Raw genomic sequence first — 12040 nt, 5'->3', positions numbered from 1 at the left:
ATATATATATATATATATATATATATATATATATATATATATATATATATATATATATATATATATATATATATATATATATATATATATATATATATGGCCAAAACTAGTTTCGCTATTCTCAAGCTATACCCCGTTTTTATTCTTCTACATTAGCTCCTTTCGCTTCAACCAGTCTTCTACGTCTCTTTGCAACCTTTGTAGCTTCATGATGGGTTGCAGCTCAGGGTTGAACAGCAACCAGTCTATGGGTCCTAATTCTATATATCCAAATTCTATTTCTCAAACTTTGCCAAGACCACTGAATAACAATGTTTATGTATAAATCTTACTAAAATATACTAGACAAACACATTCTGTTACGTACTGTTGAAATTCCGATACCTCCTCATCTAATGCGTTTAAATAGCTAACAAGGAGCGTTAACAAAAACTATAGATACATGTATATACAATAGGACATTAGAGTATGGGTAAAATATTTATGTAAAATAAAAATAGCTATGGTAATTATAATATACACTTGCCTGAATCACAGAACATATGTTTCTATCAATTTATGCTCCCTAACACTTGGATATAGATTACAGAGAGTATCTCCTTTGTAAATTCAACAAACACTTCAGGTCTCTAGCTTCCCATCGTTAGTTGATTTCAGTTAACCGCCAAAGTTCGTCTTTTCTTTGCCCAAACTAATGGGCAGGAGGATACGGTTAGTTCTTTTTAAGTACTTGCAAAATAAGGTATTTTAAAGATACGGCAAATATTTGTTTAAACCTCTAACTCAAAAGTAGCTATCTAAAAGTAGTGTTCATTTTCTCACGAATACATCCCAGATATTAGTCATAGATATGAAATGGTGTGTTTCAAGTCAATGCCAGTTAATTCAAAATAAGAATAACACGTCAAATGACATTTGGAGTATTTCAATGTTTAAAAGAAAGAGAATATTTTCCATGTGAAGAAAGGGACTCACCACGTAGAAGAGGAAGAAGGCACTGAGAAAATACGATCGATAATTCGCTCTTCTTGTTTCTATTAAGATATCGGTAATGATCAATGATCTATTATTAAACCCGTGACACATCCAAAATTTTATACACATATATTATTATTATCATTATTATTATTATTATTATTATTATTATTATTATTATTATTATTATTATTAGAAGCTCAGCTACAACCCTAGTTGGAAAAGCAAGAGGCTATAAGGCCAAGGGCTTCAACAGAGAAAAATGGCCCAGTACGGAAAGGAAACAAGTAAATTAATACATTATAAGGGAAGTAATACAATCATAATAAAATATCTTGAGAACAGTGATAACATTAAATTAGATCTTTCATATCTAAACTATGAAAAAAATAATAAAAACAAGAGGAACATAAATAAGTAAGAACAGTGTGCCCGAGTGTACCCTCAACCCTCAAGCAAGAGAATTCTAATCCAAGACAGTGGAAAGCCATGGTACAGAGGCTTTGGCACTATCCAATACTAGAGAATAATGGTTTGATTTTGGAGTGTCCTTCCCCTAGAAGAGCTGTTTACCATAGCTAAAGAGTCTCTTCTACCCTTACCAAAAGGAAAGTGATCACTGAACAAGGAAAAAGTGCAGTAGATAACCCCTTGGGTGAAGAAGAATTGTTTGGTAATCTCATTGTTGTCAGGTGTATGAAGACAGAGGAGAATGGGGAAAGAATATGCCTTGACTATTCGGTGTATGTGTAGGCGAGGACAGAATGAGCCATAACCAGAGAGAGAGGGATCCAATGTAATACTGTCTGGCCAAAGGACCCAATAACTCTCTAGCGGTAATATTTCAACGGGTTGCTGGTGCCCTGACCAACCTACTACCTACTGTGTGTGTGTATATATATATATATATATATATATATATATATATATATATATATATATATATATATATATATATATATATATATATATATATATATATATATATATATATATATATATTCTGTATATTATATGCATATCTGTTCTATTTGACCTAATATGATCTTTATAAATATTTGGTATACTACTGGGAATAAACTTATTGTGTGGTATTTTTTCAGGTCTTTTATGTCATAGTATAATGATTATCTAGTGTTCCATACACACAAACAAAACACGCACGCACACGCACACGCACACGCATATATATATATATATATATATATATATATATATATATATATATATATATATATATATATATATATATATATATATAGGAAACGATTCCTGTTTTGGGATTTTTTTTTTAATTATATGTTGACATACAAATCATTCAGGATGTGACTACTGGCCACTAAAGTGTATCACTTGTATACGTCTGACGCCTTCTCATTTTATTTTTCGCTAGTAATTTTGCTGAGAACTTTTTAGCAGCATAAAAATATCTGATCTGCAAGTATTTTTTGACACAGCTGTAATAAGTAAAACAATATGATTATTATCTGGTTCAGTCACGTACATATGCTTACATGATTTAGAAAATATATTGATAAAAGTGTAATAATCTAATACAGAGATTAAAATTTTTTGCATACCCTTTTTTTATCAAATTTCTTATGCGTACCAACTCTGAATTTCTTTTCACATCACAGACATATTCATCACGTCATCAAATTGGTGTATTAGGGCCCCTTTATTTTTCAATCTAATTAAAGAATGAAAATAACTATAATCAGTACCATTAAGAGCATTAATAGAAGTTTGACACTTCGATGATTTTTCCAGTTTAAAGACAACGAATCCCGAAATATAGGCAACAATGCTTACTTGAACACAACGACAAATGTTGACTGCTTGGAAGATAGGTGTAATTATCATCGTCATCAAAATCAGCTGCTTGTTTAATCTCAAAACGTTCGTCATTCCTAATTTTGTTCCTATCAATTGAGGAATTTATGGCTTGAACAGAAGAATTGTATGAAAAAGCACAGTCCCTAACTCTGCTTGAAACTGAAATAATATTTACAGAATCCTAGAGTTATACAGTTCCCTTTGAGCTCATCCTGCAAGTCGTTAAGAACTAAAATTCTTTAATAAGATGCAGAAAACTGACGGGCAGTTGGGTTGTTATTATATCCTCCCATAGATCTAACTTGGCCAAGAAAGAGTTCTAAGTGATCTTGGTTCATCTTATAGGTTAACAAAAATTCTAATTGGGTTCAGGACAACCTATTAAATTATCATAGATTTCAATCAAACTCCGTATACAAATTATGAATCGAAAAAGCCAGTTTTCCAAATGGAATTCAACAAAGGTTTCCCACATGGGAGCATAAGTTGTTTTAGATATAATTCAGCGTGGCCCAAAAAATCTTTAAAGATTCTTTCATTATCCTTTTTTATTGGTCTTTTAAAATCCCACCCTCACAGATTCCTTGAATTCATTACATCGAACAAATTACTTATGATGGTAATGAAATTGATTGTTGCTTCTCATCCCTTGAACTCTACGAAATTGTTATGAAGACAAAACTGCATTGATTTGGCAACAGATTCACTTAGTAATTGCACTGCAAGTTTAACCTTATTTTTTTAATCCATGCCAGATGTTTCGTTCTCAATTTATTCCCCAAATGCATTTCGTGAAGCTTATGTAATTTTTCAATGAAATCTCACTTGATAAAGTTTCCCTCTCCATCAACCAAATGTTTTTTTTCCCTAATTAATTTTCAATTAACTTTAGCATGTGGCATGGGTAAAATGGAGTTTTTAAATTTTCAGAATCTAAACTGCAACCAATTTCGTTGACCAAAGAGATAATTTTGACCTCCACTGAATGCTGCTTAGCTAAAAATTACCTTAAAAAATTAACACGCTCAGTTCTCCTTTCCTGAAATGAGCAGAAAAGTATTCAAATTTGTTAGCAATCTATCAAAATCTTCCTCCATGAAGTGCTTAGACCATAATCGTGAACACGTAGTTGGAGCAAAATTTACTCGTCGCATAACTTGAACCCATTCCTTTCTAAGGGACTCATCTTTTGGAAAACTGTAAAACAAACTTACCAAAGATATTGATGATGTTGACGAAATGATAACGACAACGATAATGATTAGTAATCATAATAAACAATAGCAATATTGATAGTGCAGGTTTTGATAATGTTAATGAATTCAACAGCAGAGCTAATATTCTTGCTGCTGCTAGCATTCAGTACTTTTCTCTTTACAATTTCATAGTGTAAGGACAATGTCCTACAATGCTTACAGCAATATTATGATCTTTGTATATATTTCTCTGTACATAATATTTATTCAGTCCATCGCAGAATCATCTGTCCTTCATTTCTATATTCATTTCATTATTATATGTCAAGCGGAATCGTTTGGGCTCGCAACTCCACATACCCCAACGCCACTAACAGACTAATTACGCCGCAAATCAGTTTGTGTTCTGGCATTTCCAAAAGCAGTTTTGCCACAGCAATTAATGACTACTCGACTGCTTGGAATTCCTACTCCGTTAGCGGACTTAATACGGCTCACTACTGAGTTCCGGAGTGTGGGGTCAGATGACAGATTCAGAAGTCGACAGTACCTCGCCCCTTGCAACTGAAGGGCACAGTATGATAATAACACAAACGGCCACACAAATGTCTATGAGACATAAATTACAGCTGCCTCCCTTCACACCGGACACATCGACGGTATGGTTCCAGCGTGCCGAGTCCCACTTAAGGCTGGCATACATTACCGATGAGATAAAAAAACCAGGTATGGTGATGGTAATTTTGACACCACACGCTTTTAAAAGGATTTTCCCCTGGCTGAAACAGAGGCCGGGACCCATGAGGTACAGCGACCTAAAAAAGAAACTGATGGGGATCTACGACCTCCCAGTACCCCTGAGGACCAAGCGTGCTCTCTACCTGATGACAACGCCCCTCGGCGACACCTGTCCCTCGGCAGCCTGGAATGAACTGATGGACTTCCTCCAGCTGAACGAGCTCGACATCGATGAGTGGCCCAGGGAGATAAGCCTGTAGGTTTAGACGCCTCCCACCGCAGAAACTACAAGACGCCGAGCGCGCCTTCCAGGAGATGGAACGCATGGGAATTTGCAAGAAGGCGTTCAGCCTATGGGCCTCTCCGCTGCACATGATCAAGAAAGCCGACGGGAGTCGGAGGTCCTACGAGGATTATAGACGCTTAAATCTGGTCACGACGCCTGACCACTACCCTTTGCCCAACAGGCAGGATCTCACTGGGACCCTCCACGGGGCCACTATTTTCTCTAAAAAGGATTTCCTGAAGTCTTATTTTCCGGTCCCCGTGCATCCCGATGACATCCCGAAAACGGCCATCATCACCCCATTCAGGTCCTACGTTTTCTCCTACTCAATGTTCGGCCTGAGAAATGCCAGGCCAACCTTCCAGCTTCTAATGGACAGCATCTTGGGGGAGCTTCCCTTCTGTGTTGTCTACGTCAACGACATCCTCGTGTTCTCCAAAACACGGGAGGACCACCTGGGGCACGTGGGGACGGTTCTGAAGCGACTGCAGGAGAATGGCCTTGTGGTACAGTTCGACAAGTGCACATTAGGGGCGGAAAAGGTGGAGTTCCTGGGACACAAACTTTCAAAAAGGGGCATGCGCACCATGACATCGAAGGTGGAAGCCGTAAACAAGTTCTCGGCACCGACCTCCGTGAAGTCCCAGCAAGAATTCATCAGCATGGCTAGCTACTACCGGAGGTACCTTCCCAACATCACCAGCGTGATGACGCCCTTCCTCAACGTCCTGAGGGGGAAACCGAAGAAACTACAGTGGGGTCCTCCTCAACAGAAAGTGTTTGAGCAGACAAAGACTGCCCTCTGCAAGGCTACATCCCTGGCCTACCAGGACCCCGGGGCCCCCCTGAGTTTAATTACGGACGCCAGTAATGTCACATGTGGCTCCATCCTGGAGTAGTTGGTCAACAACGAGCCCCAACGCCCTCCTTCTTCAGCAGGATGTTGAAACCACCCGAGACTCGATACAGCACCTTCGACCGCGAGCTGCTGGAAATATACAGTGCCGTCAGGCACTTCAAATACCTGCTGGAGGGAATCTCATTCGCAATTCAGACGAACCACCAGCCTTTGGTCCACGCTTTCACCAAGCCTGGGGACGCATGGTCCACCCGACAGCTTCTTCATCTGGCGGCCATCTCCGAGTTCGGCTGTACCATAAGCTACATCCTAAGAAAAATGAACCCGATGCCCGACACCCTGTTGAGGATCTGTATCAACTCCAACCATATTGGGGTGGACTATGAGGACATTGCCTGGGAGCAGACGGATGACCCCACCACAGTAGACGCGAGGTCCTCCTCGACCTCCCTTCGGTGGGAAGACGTCAAGTTACATCCCAATAGTCGCAGTCTGTTCTGCAATACCAGCACAGGTTGTCCTCAACCTTTTATCCCACCATCGAGGCGAAGGCTGGTATTCGATATCAAACATGGCCTCTCCTACCACTCATCAAGGACTCCCACCAAAATGATGACTGACAAGTTCGTGTGACCGGGAATAAGGAAGGACTCACGCAACTGGTCGCGTGCATGCACAGTGTGTCAGACCAGCAAGGTTGGCCACCACACTGATCCAGGAGTTGGCAGTTTCCCACAACCCAAGCAACATTTTGGACACATCCACGTCGACGTCATGGTGCCCTTGCTACCTTCAGGCAACACCAGATACCTCCTCACAATCATCGATCGATCAACGAGGTGGCCGGAAGCGACACCCATGACCAAAGCATCAATGGATGCCTGTGCCCAGGCCCTTCTCTCAAGCTGGGCTAGCCATTTCGGGGTCCCAGATGGTATGACAACCAACAGGGGTCCCGCCTTCATCTCGGACTTGTTGGCATTCTTCACCCGCCTGATGGGGACCCACCTGCACAACACGACTGCCTACAACTCCACAGCCAACAGCATGGTCGAAAGGAACCATCAGTCCCTGAAAGCGGCCCTAGTAGCCCGATGCAAGGATGAGCATTGGGTCAAGTAACTCCCCTGGGTCTTCCTTGGCCTGCGAACAGCTCCGAAAGCAAACAGCGATGAATCTTCAGCAGAAAAAGTCTATGGGGAGATGCTCGTGGTCCCCGGAGAATTTTCCCTTTCAATCTAGACACCGAAGATATCAGCCTCGCCCGGCTGCATGAAAGGGCAGGAAAATTCACGCCGTGCAACAAAACGTTCACGGACAGGGCGAAACGAATCAGGCAGGCCTCCCTGGACACCTGCCCTTACGTCTTTGTCAGACAAGACGGTCAACGGCCCCCACTCTCACGTCCAATACAGTGGGCTGTATCGTGTGCTGGAGAGGACAAATAAGGCATCCAAGATCATGGTCCATGGAGCAAAAGACTGGTTGACTATGGACAGATTAAAGCCTGCTCACACAGAAGACGAGGACAACGTACCCGAGCAGCAAGGGTGGCGCCCACGAGTGCCTGCCCAGAATAAAACAGAAGACACAATAAGGCCACCTAGACGCGGTCCAAGGAAACCGCAGCCACTAGTTAAACCGCCCTGGGTTACAACACCGGGGCAGCATCCTGCAACCGCCTGATGCACAAGGCGGAGATAATGGCCCTCCAGCGCAAGTGTCCCGATGGAAGAGACAAATGCAACACCGTCGTGATACACAGACTAAAAGCATATATGTTTATTATTTATCTTTAACTGAAGAGCAGGAATAACTGTTAGCATGTCGATGCAGATAATGAGCTCCCAGGCATTAGGTCGTGACCTTTTTGCTTACAATTGGCCGAGACGGCTGAATTCGCTTATTCCGCTTGGGGGTATCTCCAGCCATTTAACCTCCTTGACCTACCATTTGCAAATAAAACATCTCAACTTTTTCATATACAATACTACATATGAATATAGATCAATATTCAACATTCATACACAATATGAGGTACATAATTTTTATCTCAGATATCAGGTGTCACTGAAGTCAGAAATGCTAAAAGATCTATTTGCATAAAAATGCCTCAAGTTTGTATATTCTGTGTCCCTCATGTTTGAAGATAATAGGCTGGCCAAGGCACCTGCCACCCGCTGAGGTACTACCCCTAGAAAGTTATTGGGTCCTTTGACTGCCCAGGGTGTACTACATTGGATCCCTCTTTCTGTTTACAGCTCATTTCATCTTTGCCGACATATACGTAGCATAATCTGGCCTATTCTTTACAGATTCTCCTCATTCCTCATACACTTGACAACACTGAAATTACCAAACAATTCTTTTTTATGCCACAGGTTAACTACTGACCTGTAATTGTTCGGTGGCTACTTTCCTCTTGGTAAGGGTAGAAGAGACTCTTTAGCTATAGTAAGCAGCTCTTCTAGGAGGAAACTCCAAATCAAACCATTGTTTTCTAGTGTTGGGTAGTGCCATATCCTCTGTACCATGGTCCTCCATGGTCTTGGGTTAGAGATCTTTTCATTGAGGGTACACTCAGGCACACTATTCTATCTTATTTCTCTTCCTCTTGTTATTTTGAAGTTTTTATAGTTTATATATGAAAGATTTTTTTACTGTTATTATTGTCCTTGAACTTATTTCCTCTCCTCACTGGGATATTTTCCCTGTTGGAGCCCTTTGGCTTATAGCATCCTGCTTTTCCAATTAGGGTTGAAGCTTAGCAAGTAACAATAACAACAATACGCTTTATGTCCTATATTCATATTACAGGACCATATGATATTAATTTTCTAATAAGATACTGGAGGCAACCAGTTCTTTGTATATGACCAGCTGATAGTGCAATTTTGACCTGTAATATATATATATATATATATATATATATATATATATATATATATATATATATATATATATATATATATATATATATATATATATATATATATATATATATATATATATATATATATATATATATATATATATATATATATATATATAAATATTTATATTTATATATATATATATATATATATATATATATATATATATATGTATATATATATATATATATATATATATATATATATATATATATATATATATATATATATATATATATATATATATATATATATATACAACAAATTTTGAAGCGAAGCAAAAAATCTATTTTTGGCCTCAAGCCATGTCGTCCTGATGGGAGGTTCCTATTGGTAGCTTCCTAAGGGATATTTGGCTACAGTGATATTCCCAGAGAATTGACCTTTAGGTCTCCAGAATTCTAACTCCTTGCGCGAATATCCTTAAAATTTCTCTTAAGGATATTGCATAATATCAGGGGACGTATATCTTGATACGCCACATGGCAATCTTCACCCCGAATAGTGTTTTCGTTTCGAGGGGGAAGAGTGGCAAAACAGAAGGGGAGCCGTTATCAGGGTTACCCTACCTCCCGTACTACTACAAGTATCCAAGATGGCGCTCATTCCTATTTCTGTAGCGATTACTCACGGTGTTTTCCCTGTTTATCTAACGTTTTTGATCATCATTGAGAGGAATTATAATGCAATCTCCAGCTTCTTCTGCCTCTGGAAAGGTGAATATTTATTCTTTACAGTGTATAATTTTTAGCTCCTGCTTCACAGTGATATTAGTGTAATTCAATGTGTTATGGAGCTTGGCCGGTCACGGGAGGCGACATGGGCGCTGTCGTTTGATATGCATGTGTTATTTAGTTAGCAGAACGACATTCCCGGTTGTAATAGCATTAATAAATTATGAAAGCCATTTAGGTACAATTATGCTAGTAAAGATATATTTATGCATACAAATTTCCTCTTCCTTATGTCGATCGTATACGTTAGAGTTTCGGCGATTTAGGTAACTGAGATCTCACCCCGTGCTAGGCTACCTAGCTTATGCGCTTTAATATACTTTCATACATTATCCCCGTTTACCCTCGTGTATAGTTTTATCAATTCAACGGGAGATAGTATATCTCCTAGAATTAGTTATATAACTCGATACTCATCTCCTGTGGAGATTTAAGGGTAATCCCTCCTTCCCTCTGAGTGCCGCAATAGGAGACAACCTTATCTTGGTCTTGCCATAGAGTAGTTCACTCCGGCTTGACTAGGCGAGGGTTTTCTGTCTCCCACTCTTGTTGGAGAGTATCTTGTCTTGGGTTCTCGACAGAACCTCAGAGTATTCAGTCTTTCTGCCGGTGGCCGAGCAGTTGGGCGAGTAGTCACTCCCCTGCTGGCTTAGAGCTGCCGATATAGGAGGCTAAGCCTCCCTAAGCCGCACTTGAAGTGGTAGTATGACACCTACACCTTCTCCCCTGCGGTCTAGAAGACTAGTCCTGTTTCCCTAGACCCTAGGCTGAAGACTAGATATTCTTCCGCCGCCTTCTGATACTGAAACCAGGTTTCACCCTCGTGTAGAGGTGGCGGCAATCCTGCTACCTTCTTCTACACTTAATACAGGATTCTTTTCCTTGCCCCTCTCTGTCCTTGAGCTATCGCAATCCTGTGGCCGTCATTCTACAATCTCACCGCTTACTGGGTAGATTGTGGTGCCTGCCGGGCTCCTACATAAGCATTATGGTCACTCACTCTTTCCCTTATGGATGCAAGGCTCCGGGAAAGATTGTGCCAGCTCTGACGGCTGCCGGTGGGAGACCCTTCTACTGTTGAGCGTTCTTCAGTCCTCCCTTGGACTGCCATCCACATCCCTGAAACCGGCAGCGACCGACAACAGACCTTGTGGCTGGGTGGAAGCTTGAATGATGCATTCTCCCCTTTCATTTGAACCCTCATTCTGGAGGAAGGCAGTAGGGTTAAGTACTTACATCCTTATTTTATTGTAAACATACATTGCAATAAGGCAGCCCTTCACTCCATGCTTTCTCTCTCTCTGTCAGCTAGTGCTGCCAGGTACTAACCTAGCCGGCAGCATGCCAGCTAGACCGGTGCCGCCAGGTACTACCCAGCCGGCGTCATGCCGTCCGGACTGTGCCGTCAGGTACTAGCCTAGCCGGCAACATACCGGCTGAACTACAGTATATGATTATACAGTAGCCAGTATATTTGCAGTATAATATATACTGCAGACAGAAAACTATAGTATATATTATACAATAGTTATTTTCCAACATACCTTGTGTATCCTTGCACAGTCTATGGTTGAGACCAATCTTGCATTGAAAGAAAAGATATCCTTCAATACACTGATAGTTAATCAGTTTACAACTTACCCCACAATATTAAAGAACTTAAGAAGGGTCAGTGTTAGTATACACTTATTCTATCCCTAGAGGTTAGAACCCTTCTCCTTGAGTGTGCCTGAATATGGAAACTCTATAACTTTAATTTTGGGGGAGGTCACAGCAATTGGCTGGACAGGAAACACAAGTATGTGTCTTTCCTATTTCCCTTCTAGCTTAACTATCCTAAGCTATAATGGTTGAAATATTAATATTAATATTTTGCATAATTTGCATATCATGTGAGATAAACAACTGCATACTCATTTAATTTTCCTTTCTTTACAGGAGAACCAAATGAAGTGCAATGTGATCTTCTGCAACCACAGAAGTAGGGACTTCTGGGGTCACAAAGCGTGCAGGTCTCATGCCCCCTGCACCATGACTACCGAAACCCTGCGATACTGGGACCCCAAGACTGCAACATCTGCCGGACATTGGTGACCGAAGGTTTCGACGACCCCAAGTCAACGGAGTCGAGGGATGCAGCACGAGGGTTCCAGAAGAACTCTAAGGGACTGTACCTGCCTAATGTAAGGATGCGCGACTTGCTGTTCCTGAAAGCGGGTAGCGAAGCTGTCGTACCCCAAGCACGACCCGGACCTCCCTGCGTCCAGATTGCTATCAAGACGGATGTCAGTGAGGCGTTGCATGGCATGCACATCCACCAGGAGGAAATGATGTTGGAAGTGTCCACGGATACGGAAAAGAATCTACTGAAGGATGATCCCGAGGAGGAGTCTACTCTACCTCCGAAAGAAGATGATGTCGAGTTGGAGTCCCTTCCATCTGTGCCACACTAGACCCGTTACCCTCAAAATCTTCGTCTGCCC

General features: G+C 40.9%; 1 protein-coding gene across 2 annotated transcripts in view; it reads left to right on the top strand.

Moving 5' to 3' along the window:
• The first annotated feature begins 571 nt into the window (after positions 1-571).
• The window catches only part of LOC137648622 (uncharacterized), a 448032-nt gene continuing 436563 nt past the window's right edge, over positions 572-12040 (top strand). The window contains exon 1 of one of the 2 annotated variants that reach the window (XM_068381561.1): positions 572-711. In XM_068381561.1, the coding sequence (XP_068237662.1) occupies positions 695-711 (17 nt within the window). In that variant the 5' untranslated portion in view covers positions 572-694. The remainder of the gene's footprint in view (positions 712-12040) is intronic. The other variant, XM_068381562.1, reaches the window with a different exon arrangement.

The sequence above is a fragment of the Palaemon carinicauda genome, chromosome 10 (genome assembly GCF_036898095.1).
Source record: "Palaemon carinicauda isolate YSFRI2023 chromosome 10, ASM3689809v2, whole genome shotgun sequence".
NCBI lineage: Eukaryota > Metazoa > Arthropoda > Malacostraca > Decapoda > Palaemonidae > Palaemon > Palaemon carinicauda.
This window is presented reverse-complemented; position numbering and strand designations above follow the sequence as displayed.